The sequence below is a fragment of the Topomyia yanbarensis genome, chromosome 2 (assembly GCF_030247195.1).
Source record: "Topomyia yanbarensis strain Yona2022 chromosome 2, ASM3024719v1, whole genome shotgun sequence".
Taxonomy (NCBI): Eukaryota; Metazoa; Arthropoda; class Insecta; order Diptera; family Culicidae; genus Topomyia; species Topomyia yanbarensis.
This window is the reverse complement of record NC_080671.1, coordinates 456,296,723-456,319,447: the sequence shown is the minus strand read 5'-3', so window position 1 is coordinate 456,319,447 and position 22,725 is coordinate 456,296,723. Positions and strand designations below refer to the sequence as shown.

Sequence of the window (22,725 nt, the reverse complement as noted above, 5' to 3'; positions counted from 1 at the left end):
TGGCCATTTTCTATCTAAATTGGCTGCTTCTACCGGTTTTAGAAGACCCAGGGAAATGATCGAAATTCGCTCAAACCAAATCTATTGTAATTGTTCGAATCGTAAGTCTAAATCGGCGTTTGACTATTAAGAAGCAAATCTGATTGCCTTGGCCGCCTTTACCGCTTTCTCGGGGAAACTACCTTTCGAAACACGTTTCGGAATCCGGAATGGTTTCCAGCGCAAATATAACAACCGACTCCGACTCAATCGATTTCAGGTCGAACTAAACCCTAGGCTTTAAACTTTGGCTGACGTTAAAAATCGATTATGATAACAATGGCTACTACTAAAGGTTCTGGAAGTCTCAGGGAATGCTACCAATAATCAGTACGGATACAAACCTATTGTTGGTATAACAATAGGGATCTTTAATTTGGAAAAATTGTGCCAGTTTTTTATAAGTATTGATACCGGGTGTCCTTACGAGTACACTCATATCATTCTTAAACCTTAATTATTCTTTTATGATTTTTAAATTTAAAAACACCAAATTAGATTCAACCAGCAAACTGACAGTTGTCCTACTAAATGACGTATCTGCAAATATCTCGTTCGCTTCATTGTTAACCGGGACAGCACCCCACACAGCATGATCTGGTACTTTTTCAATCCGCTAGCAGCCTGCCATTCCAAGTTTCATCTGCAAACTATGGTAGATCTGATAAGGCAACCTATAGAGTCGTGCAAGTCGCATGGGTTTAGATGTGTTATTGTCCTAAAAGGAAACAAACTAAAAAATGTTTTTTTTTTCAATAGTTTCGGGTCAAAAATTGAAAAAGGACTGAGATATTAACTCACGGTACTAATCTGCATCAGAATATGCCTTAACCCGCACACTCCTAAAGATCCCTATTGTGAGAATCGTAATTCAAATTTATTGCCATAAGTAATTCGTGGTAATTCTTATTGCATGAAACACTACACCGAGCTAAAAAAACTATTGAAATCCATAAGAACTAATTATGACTTTGCGCCACAAGTGTTCCGTATGGAAATCATAAGTTTGACTTATGACTAACAGGGGAAAAAATGCCATTGAGTCGCTTATGTATTTCATAAGTTATAGTTATGGATTTATTAGCGATTCTTTGATATTTCATACGATTATACTTATGAAAATCATCTTTATGAAATATGAATTTTATATAATAATTGTTATGAGACCCATACATCGCGATATGAAATTTATGGCTCGTTCTTATAATTGTCATACGATAAACTTATGTTATTCATCAAATTTCTATATGCGTTTTATAAAAAAATGCAATGAAATTCATAACTATTCTTCATGTATATCTCTTTCAAGATCTCGAATAATGCTCTCTACAAAGTGGCGGCGAGAAGCTGAGCTGTAGCTCTAACTAACAATTGGATGCTAGAAACATGGTTTAGGGTTTCTAGCATCGTGATTGTTAGTTTCGTCTCTAGCTATGCTTCCCGCCGCCACTCTGTAAGCAATTTCATACTGTTTTGGCCTTCAATATTAGTACCGTAAGGTACTCAAATTAGTTGAGCTTTATTCATAAATAAACAAGCGTGTAATCTATGACGAATGAAGAGCAAAAGATTTGAGTTCTGCACTTATAAAGAATTCTATGAAAAAACTAAATATTGTTCGTCTTAAGAATTTTAATTCATTCTATATCCAATAAAGTTTAATTTTAAGTACATATACATAATTTTATGATCTACTAATGTTTATTTTTCTAGGCAATTCGCATAAAAAAATCGTCATTGGGCCTGAAAAAATAAATTTCTCCTATTTCATGAATAGTGAACGATGATCCGTTTACTTCATTCATATTAATATAATAATATTAATTATTCATATTCATATTGTTTCAAGTCTATTGACTGCTTCATATGCTAGAAAATTATCATCATACACTCCTAATTTCCAATTTCTGCATATTACGTACAATGTTTCCTTATGTTTGACAAACTCTTCTATTTCTAATAGTTTAAAAATTGAGTCTTGTTGTCTGAATGCTGTGATAAATTGCCCAATTTTAAATTGTGAACCTTTAAACTGAATTGATTGAGCAAACAAAACTATCTCTTCTACTTCAAAAGGACAATCTTTAGCAATTTTCAAATAGTAGGGACGTGATTTTAGGGAGTTAGCTGAGAATTGATCTTCATCCTTTAAATCGAAAAAATTTTGATGGTACAAGTCATGGCTGAATTGTAAGCATGATTTCATGCTTAATGTATATGCAATATTTAGACGCGATGAAATGACGTGAGCATATTCTTTAAACCCTTGATGCTTAGCTTCGCTTCTGAAGCACATCATTCGTTCAATAGGTCCACTTTTCGTAATTATGGTTGGATAGTGAACGAGAAAGTGTTGCTTGGGTTTTAGATTGTCTTTGAACAACATTTGATACAAATAGTTATGAGATTGAATCAAGTTTTTTAGATCTTTCAAATCACCTTCTGAAAACGTTTTCTGGAGTATTAAATCCACAGTTTTGACCAAGACTTTGCAAAATGTCCACACTGGATCGTCTCGTGGAACATATGGACCAACAATGAAAGTGAAATTTCTGCAGAATGCTTTCATTTCTGATGCGGTCATTCTTCCGCTAATCGTTTTTCCCTGCTTTTTCTGTTATATACCTCTTCAAAATCGGGCATTCGACGTAAACCTACATCTGCAGACGTCTTTGCTATAAAGCTAATCCTTGTGTTTAAAGTTGTTTTACTTAGAAATTGTTTTTCATATATAAAATAATGAAGAGCTGAAAATAAACCGTATTTGCACATCCCGTTACTAAATAAATCGTGCATCCCATCAACACTAGGGTTATCGATTACATGGAAAGATACTAGCTGATTGAACGCCGAATCTCCAACAATTCCGGTCTCCGAATGTTTCCCAATGGCGACATCCTCCTCATAATTCACAGGGTTCCGCAAACATTCATCACACTCTACATTATCTTTCTGTAAGTTCAGTCTATGTCTGTGGCAAAAACGACAATAATAATTAGCGTTGAATCCACCCGACAATTGTAAAAAAGTGTGTGCTCCAAGGTTATCTCCCTGAATTAAGCATAAAATGAATCGCACTTTGACAAATTTAGAATTTAGTTTGAAAATCAGTCCTTCATTCTCGAGATTCTTGAACGGATCAAGTAACTTTTCCACAAGTTTATTGACACCTGCTAGATTTATAGAAATTTTTCTGATAAAATCTGCAACCAGTATGTTACAAAGTTTTGATCTAAACATATCAGGAAGAGTCGGAAAGTTGTAATAGATTCCGCATACGGAATCTATCTTATTGTGTGAGCTTTGCGCGTCGTTAACTTCGAACTCGTCAGCATAAAGCCAAACTGGTAAGATAAAATTGTTATCGTCTTGAACATAGTTTGATTTAACACGCTTCCATACGGATCCATTCACGAAATGTGCTATTTTATTAGATTTTTCTAAACCATCTGTATATTCTAGTGTCTTTTCGAGAATATCACCTGTTTCGAAAAATGACTTCACTTGAAAACAGATTGGATTTAGCACCAAACACGATGCTCTGCTGCTCTCATTAGTTGAGGGGTAGATCTTGTTTTGTTCGAAAACGAATATTGCAGGTTTTTCAAAAATGTTCAATGTTTTTAAATGAGCAAAAAACTTGTAATCCGTATTAATAAAATTGAAAGCGGTCTTGAATTTTGTTAAATACTTATTCAACTCATACTTTGCTTCAATGCCTAGAGTATCAATATTCAGGTCTTGAATCCTCTCCACAGACCGTGTAAAAAACTCTTTGGTAGCCTTTTGAACATCTCTTACGTCTTGTCTGGTAAAGTTATTCTTTCGGTGCATGTCCAATGTAAACCGTATTGCTGATTGTTCAATGAATCTCAAATTATCGTTATGTACATCATTTTCGGCGGCAGTAGTAGCTGTATTCAGTCTAATTATTTTGGGAGGTACGACAGTCTCTAGTTCTATTTCCTGCTTTTCGTTAGATTGTATAATACATTTGTGGTTCCTAACGTGTTTCTTAAAACGAGATATGTTGGTAAAAACTTGAATGCAGTTATCAAAAGGACACTCAAAGCGATTGTTCTCAGGAAGTTTATGAACATTTTCTATGTGGTGTAAAAAACTATCTGTTGAAATATAATTGCTACCGCATCCAAAAACGTTACAAGAAATTATTCTATTGAGTGACATTTTTCAAATATGCGATTAACTTATTTACAGCCATATAACTGCCCTGCCATGGCTCTGCTTCGTATACAAATTTCTCTATAAAAATCCAAACCAATTTAGAGAACCGAGAAACTGGTAACCCTAGCACCATTTGCAGTTTGAGTTGCACATCGACTCCACGCATAATAGTAGACAGCTCATAATGAAGTGTTTTATAAACTACGAAACACTGTCCCGAAGCAGTTTCCAATGAATCCCCAATCACGATCAGCTTTGGGGCCACAGGAATCTTTTGGTTCTCGTAAATTTCCAGTGTTTCTTGGAGTTTGATTTGCCCTAAATCTCTGCTGCCAGCCAGCATGAAGGTGTCCGATTGTGCGACCAACACGGTGGGTTTGAACCCCTTTGACGCTTTGACTGGAATAAGCACTGTGCTTAAAGCGTGAAGAAGATACAGTAAACGAATATCTGAAAAAAAAAACAATAGAAGTCTTGTAAAGGTTTGTAGCAAATCGAGCAACTCTTATTGAAAATCAAACAACAAAGAATAAATAGAAAATCGCGACGATATTGCAGATGCTTAAAAAATGAGTTTCATGCATTTAAGGGTTAAGAACATTAGGCACCTAGAAGTTTAGCGACTTAGTCCGGTCTGACTTAACACCGACCACATGATCGCAGGAAGCATGGTAATGGACACTATTTTCGATGTGATGCGTTTACGTAGAACAAGAGAAACACGATTGTCGCTATTCGAGTATTACAGTAATACAAAAGTAAACAAACTGAGATTATCACTTCCCCACATTCTAAGCCTTTGAATGTATATCCTGACAAACATTCATTTCATTATTCGGTAATGCTGTTGAACAATGTGCGTTTGAATAACGAACAACCAATTGACACATCAACAGTGCATAAAGGCAATTTCATCATTTCATTTTCTTTAATTTTAGTACTGCTGGTACAATTATTTTAACTTAGTCGGCTTTGGTCCTTAACTAATGAATTATACCCTAATCCTTTTGCTAACATGCTCAATACCAGTAATGTTTCGATAAGAGGAACAAGAATATGCAGTTTCTTAATTCTGAACATTGCAGACAAAAAAGTGCAAGTTTATTTTTATCAGAGCGGCGAAGTCAGCTATCTATATACTTAAAGGATCCGATTGGAACTGGAGTACTTCGATGTAGGAGTCGGTGGAAAGAAATAGCCGAAAAGCCTTCTGTACAAGTTATTTATTTTTAAATAAATTTTTCACTGGAGTCATCATTGCAAAGCAAACTAAGCGATTTTTACCAACTTAAGGCTGTCATCTGTATAGCGCTGGTCAACATTTCATTACATTATTGAGGACGTTGACCGGCTGATCGTTCTTAAGGATGCGTTGATAAGGACTATATTCACACCACATAGTCCACGGTAAAGCATTGCATTTTGCTTGTTTGTTGTTTCAATGCAAAAGTATTAAATTTTCCTCTCTAGTCGTAGTTTTCCAAAGTGCATTTTTCCTATGGAATATTTAGATACCCGGTACGTTGTACCTACATTTATTGATATGACGCAGAACTTGTGTATGTACGTCAGCACTAACAGCAATAAGCGTCTGCATCAATCTTATAGACGGATAGTCTACATCACTTACGGCCGATTTCTTCACCCTCGCTTAACGTTTAATCCAGGTTTAACGCTCTGGAAAACCCGATTTAAATGTTAAGCAAGTGTGAAGAAATCGGCCCTTAAGTATATAATTGTAAATCTACTAACTTTTGTTAACTGAATCATTGGGATTGCCTCGAGCAAGCAGCTCTCCAGGAATTATTTCTTTGGCATCAGGGTACTTTTTAATTAGATTTATCTAAGATAAATTTAAAGATGCATTAGTTATCTTAGATCCACGGATCACCGCACCGTTATCGGATCAGATAACAGGAACAAATCGAACCGTTAATTGGCCCCATCTTATCACCGAGTAGTGTAAACGCTGTCGATCAAGAAATATTTTACTCGTTCGATGGTCTTGTTGGATAGACCTGAAAGAACTCAAACTCGTCCTGATTTTACTGCACGGCGAAAGCAATTCTGCACTGGAAACGACTAGACATTTCCAGTTACGATCACTCGTTTTCTATTTTATAATTCACGCCATCAATAACACACTCCTAGAAACTGGTGTGGAGGGTGTTTGAAATTCCTTCTGAAAATCCAAGTTACTAGTTTGTCAATTTAGACATACATACATACCTAACACCAAAGCGAGCGCAGTTGTTTATTGTTGTAATTTATCTAATCAATTTCTAATATGTTCAAAAATCGGGTCCAACTACCAAAATTTGATTCTGAATAATTTTCTCTCTGAATCCCAGTTACAATTAAGCAATCCATGAGACGTTTCTGTTCAGCTGATTATCTTTCTTGTTTATTTCTTCTGACGTTACTCAGGTGGGCGCAACGTCCGACAAAATTGTCGATTCGGTTGTTCGTCGGACGAGTTTTTCTGTTCGCAGGAGCAAAGCAAAACAAACTTGTTGACGAAACCCGATGTATCGTCTAAGAAAAGTCAGGACAAGTTAAATGTGAGCAGAAATCTAGCAAGCTTATTCAAATGGTCCTATATGGGAAATCCCGTGTCAAAACATCTAGAAATCGGTTCGGAATGCTGAATGATTTGTGAATATCAGTTCATGTGTAACAATGCGAATGTTGCATTAGAATTGAAAGCATCCAGAATTCCGAACACACTCTTTACAACTTATTTACTGAGAACTCGGGAGAAGAATCCAGCAGATGGCCCGACGTAGTGTGAATAGTGCTCTATTTGTTTATTGTATAGCGTGTCAGAAGAGTGATTCATGAAATGTTTCAAACTAGTGTCAGTTTCTTACCGGAAGAATTTGCGGTGTTTCTTAAACCTTGCACCAAGCGCTTCGACGAAGAGTCCTTTCCGTTCTTGTTTACGAATTGTGCCACGGGTTCATATAGTGCCTCCCACTTTTGGGAATATTCTGCCGGGTTCCCCAAACCGAGCTTCCAAAAATCAATATCCAACTGAAAGAGAAACAATCTAATTGTGGTACTGATGATTTCTAGATTGCTTTACCAGTTGGTATCCAAACTCTTCTTGCAGCTGTGGATAGTCGTTGATCAACTGCTGCGCATGACCAAATTTCCGCAAAAATTGCTTCCTCGTAGGGAAACTGACTTCCCACAGCGAAAGTACGGTTGGCCAAGGGGATGTATTTAAGCTGAGCCACTGCACTGCTGCTTGTACTTCAGCCGTTTGCTCACAAGATTCGATGTTCCCTTCGATTTCGGGAGCGGTGTGCGTTTTCTCTTTATTGGCTCTTTGACGTTCGGACTGCTTTATATAATTTATTCTGCTAAAGATCTTTCCGCCGGGATTCGTTCGGCTTGCTTTTGGTAAATAGTACGTCTCCTAAAATATAAATTTTGTTGAATGTATGTTATATAAAAATTCATTCACTCATTGCAAGGAATTATGTAATATTATCGTTACGTTTTACCTTCGATTCGTGAGTGAAGACGCATACGATCACGTCGCTGAGGTCACTCAATGTTTCGACGGTAGTTTTACGCCCCAGGGATATGTGAAAGCGAGCGACCGTATCGACAACCAGTTTCCGCCCTGCGTCGGAAAGAGTGTGCGTTGTCGCGTGCTTCAGAATCTGTTTTCCAAAATCGGTTTTCTCTAACAGAACGCGTAGATTATGCGGCGAAAGAAAACAAGATTTACCGTGTGTGACAGCTGGGTATTCATCTACTTCCTAAAAAACAAATTACGTAATAATTCGATAGCCATACTATTCGTTTTGTGCGAAGGATTCCAAATATTGGCTTGAAGAGTAAAACTTAAGTACCTTGCAGTCGGCGGTACTAGGGTTAGAGTCCCTAGTGGAACCTAGCGATAGATCCAGTTCATGCGTGGGCGAGTTCCGGTTCACATGTACTTCCGCTTGCTCATCTTCGACGAATACGATGTTTTCCAAATTCTAGGAAAATAAAAAAGTGGCAGTAAAAATGAACGTAATGAAAATGGACGCAAGGGCCTGGTGGTTCAAGTTAGCATTCCGGCTCCAGTGATACATCCGATTATAATTAGAATTGGGTGTCGCTGGAGCCGGAATACTAACTAGAACCAGCATTCCGGCTCATTTCCCGGCTGAACTTATTGGAGAAATTATACTTACATTTTTCTTCCGCCAATTTGTAACCCAGTGCCAAACCAAATCGAATGGAACAGAGTGTTGTTCCGCTATTGACCTGAAATTTTCTTCCTCAAAAGCTATTAAATCTCTTAGTTGCAAATTAGCACTTTGAAAAAATTGCAAACACGCTTCTGACGGTGCGTTTGCTTCTGCAACAAGTTGATCTTCGTTTAAAATAATGCTGCCTTCACTTTCCATGGTTACGGTTGAACTGATTTCATGAGGAAAAATTATGACATTTTCACAATAATGAGGTGTATGAAAATCTTAAGTCGCATCTATGAAATGCATACGTCATACCAATGAATTCCATAAGACGTACTAATGAAATCTATATGAGTGTGTATATAAAATATAAGTGTTTTATGGAATCGTTATTAGGTTGATTCATAAGTCGTGACTTATGAAATTCTTAAGTCTTTTTGCTTCAGTGTAGAGAAGGTTTAAGGAATCCCGGGAAAGTGTTCCATTGTCTGAATCGTGATTCCAAATTACTGGATTATATTATATAACTAAATTGGTCACTTAACGAAACCGAAGGTCAAACGAATCGTCAACCAATCGGTTCAACAACTGCTGTACTTCAAGAATACCGTATGTGCTATAGCACGTTTACTTAATCACCAGGCTGCTTTTTTGTATGCTAGACGGTGGGTACCGGTGTGTGTGAATGATCACGTTTGCGACCGGGTTTGTATTATCGCGAAGTTCTCAAGCGTTGCTATGTGATGCGCGCATTTATGTGACGTTTGTGTGACGAGTCTAGTAGAGCATTCATCATCATTGAGTTTTGTATATCAAATATAAAACATTGATCATTAAATACTAAATATCACGCATTGAATATGAATATTAAACATTGAATATTACATTTTATATATTAAATATCAAATGTTAAATATTCAATAATAAATATTAAATATAAAATAAAAAACATAAAATATTAAATACACTAAAGACCCGATTTTATCAGCCCCCTCATATGAAAATTGATAGTTGGTAGTTTGATGAGCTCGAGCGGTCGAACCAAGTTGAATTCGAGTAAATCCTTTCTTGGGCATATATTTCTTGTCTTAGGGATCCAAAATATCCAAAAAAACTGATTTTTTTTTTAATTTTGCACTAAAATTTAACCTAGATAATCAGAAAGGATTGTGAGACATCTACACTGATAAAATATAAATGAATAATATATAGAGAAATTAATACACCAATAAATAATTAAATTGGTAAATAAATTAATGAATAGTTTCTCGGTTTATAGGCATTAACATAAACATTTCACATATGTTTCAGCACATATCGAGGGACGATGGTTTCGTCTAGCACATTATGCAAAGAACGAAGGGGCGAATGTTTAAGCGGCTTGGTTTATTACAGAGTAAAAAGTACACAAAAAGAATAACATTGTTACTTACGATACGACCTAATGAAAATTTTCCCCAGAAATAAATGAACATATAAGCAAATAATGAAGGAATAAATAAATGTAAAAATATACTAAATTCAAACCCAGTCGCTTTCGCCTTGAATCGCTTCAAATCATATATCAGTTAAGATATCTTTTTGTGTTTTTATAGCTATGTTTTGTCTTCTTGGAATTTTGATTCGCATGATAATGAGCAAAATATCTTCTGCTTCAAGGTTAGTCTTTCGGATAATTTTTCCACCGCTTTCTCTACAGGCCGTTCAACGACAAAATAAAATAAAAAAACAAAGTCGGGTTCTTAAAAGTCCATTTAACTGAAAGTTATAACCATTGCGCTATACAATCCTTGAATTACATCCTATTTCTAACAAATGCACATTTCGCGAAAGAGAAACTTCGCTCATCAACGTAAGGAAACCAACTCTACCAAACATTTAAAAAGGGCTTATCTACAAAACGTAAACATTGAGAAAATTGTCAAAGGTCAGATTCATTATAATCCTATTTGGAAAATCGTTACTATTTTATTTCTTTTGATTGCGCATATTGCTACCAAAGATAAACTCAAGATAGAATGGTCACACTTTTCTCATGTACCATACATATCTGACCCCTCGGTGAATGCGGTTCACTGTCAAAGTGACAATTTGCTAATTGAACAAATGACGTCTTTGCAGACGTCGTCGTGAACGTTGGATGCATAGCAACATCACATTATTGACAAACATTTATCGCATTTCATTTGTTCTGAACGCTGGAATAAAATTGAAAAGTGCTCTGATATGTACTTTTATTATGATAATTCTCCACACTGGTGGGATAATTATAAGAAATTCGATCAGTCACCGTCATAGTACACAGTTTTTAAAAATTAAATTATTGAAACCATTTGCCGTGAAACGCAACAGTATTTGGTCTGAAACCGTGATAACATAGCGTTACGCTTCCGCAGGCTTCCTTCCACACATTCCGGGACCGAAAGGGACCTCACTTTTATTACATAAATGATATTTCTGTAGTCTGATACTTGTTTTAACGGTATCCAGAAAACGCGAATTTTTTAAAGCTTTCGTTGAAAGACATGGAACAAAAAAATCGTAAGATTGTTTACTAATGCTTCGGAGGTATCTATGGTGTTTCTACTTTAGCGTTTGGACGGTAACGACGCTTATATTCAAGGGGCTAGCATACGCTTGCTGTTACTTGGTTCACTGGTTCATATTGCGTGGACCATGAATTATGACTGTTTTATATGGAACATGGTAATCTTGAGTTTATCTTTGTTGCTACTACTTGTATTACTGCCGCAAGAAGCATAATTGTCCCATGTGTATAGGGATTCCCATAGCACATGGGACAGTTATGCTTCTAGCGGCAGAATACCTCACACAAAAAATGTTGTTCAAGTCTGATATTACACCGAAAGTTAGACGAATTAACTGAATTCTAAATTGATGGTCAGATTGACCCCACTGAACATCATAAAATCAGATTGGCCCTGTATGTAAATTATGGAAAATATGTTATAGGCCTTTTACAATCAGTTATAATACAATACGTTATAATCCATTTAAAACGAGCGTATTGCTAGTTAGGCACTTTTCAATCAGTTAGGTCCTTTCATAATCAGTTCAATTAGGCCCTTTTATAAATTGTTGTAAAATCACTATCAAAATTCTTCATAATCAAATGTTGCGTTATGTACGTGCTCGGGTAGATATTTGTTAATGGAAAACATGAAATTTCAATTTGTTACATTTTGCAGTTAGGCTCTTTTCAAATGTTTGGATAGAACTGGGTAGAGCTAAATTCTAATTGTAATTGTAAATTTATTAGCTTACGATACCCTGTTTATATACCTTATGTCAGGTCAAGTAAGAAAAAAAATAAAAAAAATATAATAAAGTTATAAATTTAGAATCAAAACAAGTATGACCCAAAAAAGCTCCTACGCCTTTCACCAGTAGCTGGTCGAAAACACTTTACGGTGCGATCTTTTTAATTTCGTCCGAGTTCTCCGCGTCTAGCAACTGAATCTTTTTCCGGGAGTGTTTTTTGATTGATCTGCAAATCATCATGCTTCGATCACTGACCACTAGGTTGATGATGATTCCGTTCTGTTAAAGAAAAGGGAAGAAATACAATCTATAGGATCACAAGAATGAGTCACACTTACCGAATCTACCGGTGCGTCTAATTCGATGTAGATACGTTTCGCAATCGGCTCGTCCCTGCTGATCCATCGGCAGGTCGAAGTTGACGACAATGGTCACCTGTTCGACGTCGATACCTAAGACGAAAGAATCTCTCCGTAACCTGGTGCTGTAGCCAGAATCAAGTGGTGGAACTTACCCCTGGACAAAACGTTCGTTATAATCTGTACCTTCTCTAGTTCGGTTCGGAATCGATCCAGAGCGTCCAACCGTTGCTCCACCGTTAGATCACCGGCCAGTACCGCTACCGAGTGACCATCCTGGGACATCCTGCCGGTCAACCAACCGGCCGTTTTGCGTACCTGTTTCGATCGATTAACAGTTCTGAAAATAAGTTTACTTGGAGTTTACAACTGTCCTATACATCATATGACAGAAAATGATCGCTTGTCCGACGGTAATCACACAATTTATCGTCCTGGTTGCGGAACTTGACGTAGTACTGTTTGATGCTATCGAGTGATTCCAGCTCCCGCGCCTGCTGAATGACGATTGGATTGGGTACGATGTACTCGGCAAACTCCATCACCTCGCGCTCGTACGTGGCCAAGAAGAACACCGACCATAACACCCGCCTTGTCCAGTACAAAAAACTAGGTCGTACGTCCTGAACTTTATACCCCAGTCCATTAGCTTGTCGGGTGTTCCGATGACGATATGATTAGTCAGCTTCGCCCCTTTGACGGTCTCCTCACCGCGAACGGCGTAAGGAAGTTTGATTTCCGGACAAAACTTTGCCATTTTGGCAGCTACTTCCCCTTTCTGAATTGCCAGCTCATACGTGGGGGAAAGGCAAATCACCTGCAGATAGTTTTTTAACTGATGGACTCAACTGAGCATTGCCAGCACGAAGGCAGCGGTTTTTCCTATTCCCGACTGACTCTGGGCGATTATATTCCGTGGCGGACCGGCCAACAGAGTAGGTAGAGCCATCTCCTGAATCTTGGAAGGGGCGTTGAAACCCATCGCATAGACTCACTGTAGTAATTCCGGCTTCATGTGCAAAGCTTCGAAAGTTTTAACCAACCAATCGGCGAAGAAGAATCCTTCCGCTGCACCTCCAGATCCAGCTTTGATTCTACTAGACCTTAGCGAACATCTTTCATTAGCAAACTTGCATCCGCCGGGCTAAAAGATTAGTCATGGATAATTTTAAAGCTGATACTAAATATTTCGGGAGAAAATTTAGAATAGGACGTAAGCAACAATGAGATTCTCTTGGGGATCTTTCTCTTCTGTTTATTACTCGGTCGTTTCAATATTTAGTACTCAACTCTTTGCCTAATATTTTAGTAAAACCATCGGCTATGTACTGGCAAATTAGTGCAAAGTGTTATAGTGACGTCATAATAATCGAAAAAGAAAGTAAACAAAGAGAGGCTCTCAATGTTCCTTATGTCCTAATCAAAATTTTCTGCAGATTTCGACTTACTTGAATGCCTCTGCATCTTCCGCGGAGGAAGGTGTTTCTCCATTTTCTCTTGCAGCTTGTTTTTCGTCAGAAGCTGCTAGAGTCAGAATTTCCGTAGCTACCGAACTCCAAACATCAGGTGCAGCTTTGGTTCTACTGCCGGTGGACTAGGTTTTTCCGCATTCTCTTTCTCTGGACTGCCAGCCGCCGGCTCTGAATCCTTATCCTTGGTGATATGTACTCAGTTCGCTAACCTATTTGTATTGAAAAGAAAAATTCAAATACCATCCCAATGATCGCTTCAAAAATAGGTTATAATAAAAAAACACTTACCGAGTGCAGAAATTTCTTGATCCGTCGTCTTTTTGACTCAGTTATCGGCAGCGCTTGCCATCGTTTCGATCGGGTATTAAAATTCAATAGCAAGGTACAAAGTATGGAAAATCGTCCTGAATCAGCACGGGTACTGTCCCTCGGGTGGTTTATTCCTTGCAATTCGCGCTTATTCCAAACGGTTAGCCGATTGAACATGACGTGCCATTATGTTTGTTCTGTGAATTGATAAGGATATCTAGATATGCAAAGGAATGTTTGGAGGAGGGATGCTACTGGTAAATACATACCGAAAGAGAAAGTCCTTTCCGAGCATCTTGATGTTGTGTTTTCTGTTCGATTTGAAAAAAAAATCATAATAAAAATATCCGTAAATGAGTGAACTCGAGCTTTTTAAAGAAGAATAGGGTATTACATTACAATGTACTAAACACGGTACTGATCCTTTCGAAATAAAAAAGATAATGTAGCAGTTGAAATTTTCTTTTTTTTACTCGGGCCTTCATTTCTAGAACTACGCAGCTAAACCTTCACATCATACTTCATAGCACACATATTCAGCTACACATCCGGCACGACTATCTTTCCACTATTGTCATTATATTCAATACAGAAAATAAAGGGAACACACATAATACACGTTGTCGGGTGTAATTGAATTCTTTTTTTAAGAACCGCAACAAACTTCAGCCTATCCGATTTCTAAGGCTTCAGATCAGAAGTGGGATCACCGCGATTTAGGGAAATCGTGATTTTCGGCAGAAAAAGATTTTCACTCGAATTTTGCAATTTTCCGGAACGTGCTCAGCCGCCATAGTGGGACTACGCCACCATGTCATCTTCTGACGAAACTGATGCAACCACCGTTGGACAGCGAACCGTTCGACGTACGAAGAAAAAGACTCCCCGGCTCACAGCTACCGTTACGGCAACAACGAATTATGTGCCACAATTAGTTAATGTGAAAAAGGAGAACATTTCCGACAGTGGACGTCAACCGATTCCTTCCAACGTCAGAGTATTCGACTACAGAGATATGGAAACGGATTCCGATACAAGTGACGCTTTTGCCAGCATTTCTTCACGTGCAATCGCCGCCTCGGGCGCAAATGAGAAACGTAATGTCCGGTCGCGTCACCCGATTCATGAAACTTTCCTTCACCCGCTGGAGGTCGAACGTTTGATACCACCATTCAATGGCAAAGACGGAAGTAGCACCGGCTGGATCAACAAAATCGAAGGGTACGCAATTGTGTATGGATGGTCAGCTCGATCTTGTTTACATTATGCACATTCAAGATTGACAGGAACAGCAAGAAAGTGGTTTGATGCACAAGAGGAAGCGACACTTTCATGGGAACGCTTCAAGACGTCAATTTGCCAAACATTCCCTAGCCGTTTGAATGAAGCCGATGTACACTTTCAAATGGCGAAACGCATACGAATGAAAGGCGAAGACGAAGAAAGCTACGTATACGACATGCAGCGCATTGCGAAAGAAGGTCGCCTATCAGAGGAAGCTGTCATTTCTTACGTCATTCGAAACATCAACGATGACAAACTACAAGAGCACCTGATGTTAAAAGAACTGTATACAGTGGACGGGTTCATCGCTTGTTTACAACGTTATCTTCGCTTGAGAGCTGTTGTCAATACACGGTATAATGTCCAACGGAAGGATGTCGTCAAGACATCATCATTGAAGAACAATGAACAGAAGGATAATACGGAAGAACAAAGCGACGAGCAGACCCCAGTTCGACGATGCTTCAACTGTAACGAAAAAGGACATCTATCAGCGAAGTGTCCGCTACCCCAGAAAAAACCTCGTTGTACAAAATGTGGAAAAGTGGGTCATCTCGATGCAGACTGCGCCGCTACGACAACACCTATAACACCGAAACCAATGCTTGAGGCGCCGCAAGTTAGGTTTATGCAGGAAAGTGGTCCAGCTAAGAACACAATCATCACCACAGAGCCTTACATCTTAAAAGTGGACGAAGGAAGTCGTCGAACAGTAATGATTCTCTTTGGTACTCGATGCAGTACGTTTGACGTACTTTTGGATCTCGGATCCCCGGTAAGTCTGATCAAAGGTTCAATGTTGCCATCTGATTTTGACTATTCCCTGAACGTACCGCCTGGAGATATACTTGGAATTAATGGCACGCGTTTAAAGATGTACGGATCATTTCGAAGCTCGATCATTGTTGGAAATCGCGTTTTTAGTACTTGTCTAGTTATCGTACCGGACGACACGATCTCGGAAGGAGTCATTGGGCCGAGACTTTATAAATGGTAATGGTATTGCAGGAATTGTTTTCGACCGGAAATCCTCGGTATCGCAATTCGATTCACAGCTTATGATTGATGCTTATGGTAACAACGATGACTGTCTTTGCGTACTGGTTGAGGATACGAAAGTCGACTTGAACGTTGGCGACGTTGACGAGACAAAACAATTGACATCGACAGTTGAAAAGATATTTCAGGAATGTTACCTAGACCGACCCAAACCTGATGAACCTTTAGTGAAGATGGTGGTAGAAATTAACTTGAAGGAACTTAAACCTTTCACTGTACCGTCCGCAAGATTAAGTGTTTTTGAGAAGCAGGCGCTGAATGACATTATAGAGGAGATGGTGCAAAAAGGGATTATTAGAAAGAGTCAGGCTAATATATATTATATATATATATATATATATATATATATATATATATATATATATATATATATATATATATATATATATATATATATATATATATATATATATATATATATATATATATATATATATATATATATATATATATATATATATATATATATATATATATATATATATATATATATATATATATATATATATATATATATATATATATATATATATATATATATATATATATATATATATATATATATATATATATATATATATATATATATATATATATATATATATATATATATATATATATATATATATATATATATATATATATATATATATATATATATATATATATATATATATATATATATATATATATATATATATATATATATATATATATATATATATATATATATATATATATATATATATATATATATATATATATATATATATATATATATATATATATATATATATATATATATATATATATATATATATATATATATATATATATATATATATATATATATATATATATATATAGAAAGAGAGAGAGAGAGAGAGAGAGATAGAGAGAGAGAGATAGAGAGAGAGAGAGAGAGAGAGAGAGAGAGAGAGAGAGAGAGAGAGAGAGTTCAGATTGGGCTTGGCTGAACAAGAAGTTCTCCGCATTAGCCAGCTCTTGTTGCCTCAGCTGTCCAAAAACACGTCGTTTCTTGTCTCGTAGAGCGCTGCAAGTTTCCGAAGCTAGGGAGTGCAGGCCAGACGTACTCATTTTGTACCAGAACTTCTGATCTCCGGAACCAGCGACTGTCCGGCGATAGATTAGGAACCCGTATCAACTGCGTCCTTTCATCGGTAACATTCTGCTTCGCCGGGATTCAACGACTTCAGAGAATTTCGCAACGCAACGCATGGCCTATTTCGCCTGTGATTGGATCACAGCCAGCATAACAGGTCCTTGTAATCTGTCCTGAAGTACCGCTTGCTAACCGCCATGGACAGTGATGCCATTATCATATCCTCCAATAAGATACCGAGTCCGAGCCATTTGCAGCTCGGACTTCGCGGTGGATAGGAATTTCAATGGCGCTACTCTGGTTTTCGATCCTACCAACGAGCGAACTTCTGATCATCTTGACGATTGGCTTCCAGCTGAGTCGATAGTCTGTAACGATTCACGGGTGAAGCTATTGACATCCCATTGCCTTAACATGTTATCATGTTAAGTCTTAACATGTTCCCTTCGTTTATGAACTCGCACATTTGCGTAGACGTAGCATAGAATAGCGGCAAGTCCTTGAATCCGCTTCTCGCGCTGCAATCTGGCTTCGGTTGAGAATGCACACTGTCTGGTGAGGGATCGTCACTGCTTCACTTTGTTGCGGGTGATCAAGTCGTATCCGTATTGATTACTGACCTGGAACACTGTCGGAATACCGAGATTCATCGATGCGAAGTACGCCAGTCTTGGGTTTGTATGCGGTTGATCCCGTGAAGGATGGTGATACGCATGTTACGGGACGGCACAGCCCAATTCCGCTGCAGACAGCGCTCTAGCGTGGATGTTCAGTTGAGTGACCTCTAGGGTGTTGGCTGCTCGAAGAAGGCTTCTGGGATTAAAGAAGGCATGACCGTCGTTGGAGACACATCAAGAATGAAGAAAACACAGGTTCTTTGAGCATAGATATTAATACCAATTTATACGCAGTTCATCAATTGTTTGCCGACGAAATTACAAATTAGGGACACCACTTCCCTAATATGGCCAAAATGGGTATATTTTCCTATATATCCTTCAAAACATCCATTACAAGTAGCGTGTAGCGCCAGCTTATAAAATATATTGTATTGTTTATTGGGGCTTTAACCTCTAAGGGTCATTTGTCCTTAGTTTCTAAAATAACGAAGTGAAACATCCCCCCTCTATTCTTACCAACAGGTCACTCGCAGGAGGCCCCCGAATCGGCAGCGGATCGCCGCAAACCGAAGAGCAAGGCCGCATACTCCGGCGGATTGGTGCTGGAACCGATCAAGGGTTTCTACGACAAATTTATTCTGCTGATGGATTTTAATTCACTCTACCCGAGCATCATCCAGGAGTACAACATCTGCTTCACCACGGTGCTTCCGCCAGCGCCCGGGGAGGAAGATGAAGGAGCAGCGGCAATTATACAAACAGATGAAATGGGCATTTTGCCGCGACAGATTCGCAAATTGGTCGAAAGTCGTAAGGCGGTCAAGCAACTGATGAAAGCATCCGGGCTGGAACCGGAACTGAAGATGCAGTACAACATCCGCCAGATGGCACTTAAGCTGACGGCCAATTCGTTGTACGGTTGTTTGGGTTATACGCGATCCAGGTTCTATGCGCAGCACATGGCAGCGCTGATCACGCTGAAAGGTCGGGAGATTTTGATGAACACCAAAAGCATCGTGGAAAAGATGAACTATCAAGTATGTAACCATTTTATGAGCGAAGGTATGTTCGAGGATCACGTTATGTTTTTTTTTTATTACAGGTAATCTACGGCGACACGGACAGTATCATGATCAACACCAACAGCATCGACTACGATCAGGTGTTCAAGATCGGTTCCAACATCAAGCAGATAGTAAACAAAACGTACAAGTGTCTAGAACTGGATGTGGACGGAATCTACAAATATCTGCTGCTGCTGAAGAAGAAAAAGTATGCAGCCGTATCGATCACCAAGGTAGGAGAGGAATTCAAATGCACCCAGGAGTTAAAAGGTTTGGATATTGTACGTCGGGATTGGTCAAAACTAGCCGTAATCGCTGGTAATTTCATTGTGAACGAGATCCTCTCCGACAAACCGATGGATGAACGCATTGAGAACATTCATTTGAAACTGGAGAAAGTGAAGGAAGATCTGTTGAGTGGAACCACGTATCCTTCGCTGTTGGAAATAACAAAGCAAATAACAAGACCTTTGAATGAGTATTCGGACGCGGTACAGCTGCCTCACGTGTCAGTAGCAACCAGGATGAACAAAACGCGTAACAGAAACTTCAAACGAGGCGATGTTGTTGGATACATAATTTGCGAGGACGGAACTTCGGCTGCGGCCATGAAAAGAGCCTACCACATAGACGAACTGAAGGATCCTGCAAACAAGGAAAAACTGAAACCGGATGTTGAGTACTATCTTTCCCAGCAGGTATTTCCGGTTGTTTTCCGTATCTGTGAACCACTGGAAGGTACGGATGCATGTCGGTTGGCACTTTGCCTCGGGCTGGACCCTAAACGATTTCAAAGTTTGGGCATTTCAAGAGAAGGTGACAGGGAACACGCGGACGGCGAAGCCATACAAAAGTCCATTACTCAAAAGTATCGACTCTGCCATCGGTTCGACTTCAGTTGTGTCACATGCGGTACAAAGAATCCCGTAGCCAGCGGGTTCCGGCGCGATAGTGGACGATCCAAGTCCGTGTTCGAAAAGTGCAGCAACGAGAGCTGCACCGTGCTCCCGCAGCAATATCTACCGGCAATTGTAAACGAACTAACCTTGGCCATCCGGGGTGATGTTAAGCGATTCTATCAGCGATGGATGGTTTGCGATAATCCTCTCTGTAATCAAAACACGAGACTGTTCTCACATGTAATAATTAAAATCAAACAACTCAGATGACTGGACTTAATTCGGAACCCTCCCATTTCAGGTGGCCACTAAAAACAACCCGCAGTGTCTGCACTGCCAGAAAGGTTTGCTAGTTCAGCAGTACTCCGAATCGGACCTGTACCTTCAGTTGAATTACTACAGCTATATGTTCGATCTGAACCAATACGATAGCAAAAGTAAGTCGACTATTCACAACTAGCAGTACACGAGTGAGACCATTCAAGTATGTTTGTTCCTTTTTCACAGCCACAAAACTTCTCTCCAGTGAGCTGCGCAACATGTACACCACACTAAAAGCAACCGTGGACCGGTTTTTGACCCGATCGAAGTACGCCAATATTAAACTATCGACGCTGTACCTCAACTACGCTATTAATCCGAACTCGCGACAATCGAAGATCTATCCGGTGAAGCAACTAGCCGAGATGATCGGTTCGGAGGAGAAATCTCTCGCACCGGTGACGGGTCAAAAGATCCGATGGGAACAGTATCTTAACTACCAGTGAGCAGATCAATTTCGCTATGATTTTTAAATAAAACTATTCGTCAATTTCAAATGGAGTTTTGAAATTCAGAAATGTCATTACTTAGTAATGACACATTTGTTGCTCGCGTAAGGATCACTTAAAAGTACATTAATATGGTCATTGAGTATCTATCACCACCACCGTTACGCAAACCGTCAGTCAATTAGCTGGGGTTGGTCTACCGAAACTAAGCAGTGTTATCGGTAACCATTTGGATGGATTACTAAACCGAATGTCTCAACAAGCGAGGAAATGGACAACAGTGATTCTAGTTATGTAAACTAGGTTCGATGGTGGATCCAAGGCATGTTTCCTTGAATCGTACCTACGTTTGAAACAACATCAGATGATGCTCCAAGCCGTTATTAACTCTTTTTCGACAGTTTTCATGACGCCACTCGCGTTACGACTTGGTAAGGCGCAACCGGTGTCGAATTGTACTAGCTGTCTGACAAATTCTTGATAGTCATATCGTTAGCACTCCGGCTAAAAATTGGCAGACAGTATCAGTTGATTATTAGAATAGAATATTCATATACAATGAAGAAATTAAATTAGTTCGGTTCTAACCACAGTAGTGGTCGGTTGAGTAGCTGTGTTAGTTCTTATCGTACACCAGTTATTATAAAAGGGGACAAAGCGGTTACAAAACGGGAAATCCTCAACAGACCAAAGCTCCCCAACAACAGGCAACGACAAGAAATGTTCAGGCAGCCAAAACATGAAACATACAACTGATCAAAACCCTCTAACCACAATCAACATCTGGAAATACCTATTTAACTATACTCCTAACAAAGACAGGTATGCAACGGCAACCAGGCCTCACTCTCAGCCTCCCAACAATCGAAACCGGTAGTCCCGGTCGGAGTGGGGAGTAACCAAAAAAAAAGAAGCAAATCGCGATGCCCGTTGCGCAAACTCATTATCACACGGGGCGGACTGATCTCTGCGACCCCAACCAGTGAAACGGCATTGCAAAATCGAGAACCTCAAACAGCCCACCACGACCCGTCAATCGACTTGTCAGATTAAGCCAAATAAAAAAGAATTGAGGTGCAAGGAACCCGGCTTCCCCCGGGTAAGTCCAAATATTCCCTACCACCATCCCCAACAGACATACTGCTCCGACTTACTTCCAGCAAGCCCACCGAGCAACCCTTCCAGCACTTCCCGGTATTGCGTGACCACCTACTAATACAACTGACGTACAACCGTTAACCCCACAAACCACTCGTCGACGACGATGGCTGACTGACCAGGCAAACTGGAAAACTTTCAGTCAGTCGAAGACCTCGTAGACCCCAAGCTGCAGTACACAGTAGGCGAATTTGAGGAAATAATCTCTCGATCAGCAGCGAAAAGCATGCCGCAATCCAGCGGCAAGCCCCCTCGCAGGGCGGTGCACTGGTGGAACCCGGAGGTGGCCACCGCTATCAGGGAGCGAAGGAAAGCTCTCCGCTCTCTCCTTAAGACTACACCGGATGATCCAAACAGGGAGGCAAAAGGTAACGAATTCCGACTAAAAAAGAACACCGCAAGAGCCGCGATTCAAAAAGTCAAAACCACCAGCTGGCAAAACTCCCTAGACGGAATCTCCTCGAATAGCAGCAGATCCGAACTTTGGAGGAAAGTAAACGCCATAAACGGTAAAAGGAGATAGAAAGGCTTTACCATAGAAGGCAATGGCACACCCACATCCGACCCCCTGGAGATAGCGGAAAACCTCGGCCAACATTTTGCATCCCTATCAACGGACTCTGCCCTCCCCCCTCCTTTATCAGCAGAAGGACAGCACTAGAAACCCCTCTGGCTCACTTTCCCACAGGAGATGAACCATACCATACAACCGTCCCTTTACAGGACAGGAGCTGTCCTTCGCAATCGTCGTTGGAAAGGGCAAATCCTCTGGAACAGATGGTATCAGTTACACACTTCTGCGACATCTCCCGCCTATTGGCAAACGGTGCCTATTAGACATCTTTATCCAAATATGGAGCACCTTGTCAAGCAAATGGAAAGAAGCCCTAATCATCCGATCGAAGA

General features: G+C 39.4%; 1 protein-coding gene and 1 pseudogene across 1 annotated transcript in view; one reads left to right on the top strand and one right to left on the bottom strand.

The window, feature by feature from the left end:
• LOC131685872 (DNA polymerase alpha catalytic subunit-like) overlaps positions 1–20,709 on the top strand; it is a 35,385-nt gene extending 14,676 nt beyond the window's left edge. Inside the window, exons 4-7 of the mRNA XM_058969881.1 lie at positions 18,451–18,965; positions 19,031–20,131; positions 20,193–20,328; positions 20,399–20,709. Coding sequence (XP_058825864.1) covers positions 18,451–18,965; positions 19,031–20,131; positions 20,193–20,328; positions 20,399–20,658 — 2,012 coding nt within the window. The 3' untranslated portion in view covers positions 20,659–20,709. The remainder of the gene's footprint in view (positions 1–18,450; positions 18,966–19,030; positions 20,132–20,192; positions 20,329–20,398) is intronic.
• Positions 11,889–13,204, bottom strand: LOC131686113 (DEAD-box helicase Dbp80-like; annotated as a pseudogene).
• Positions 20,710–22,725: the final 2,016 nt, after the last annotated feature.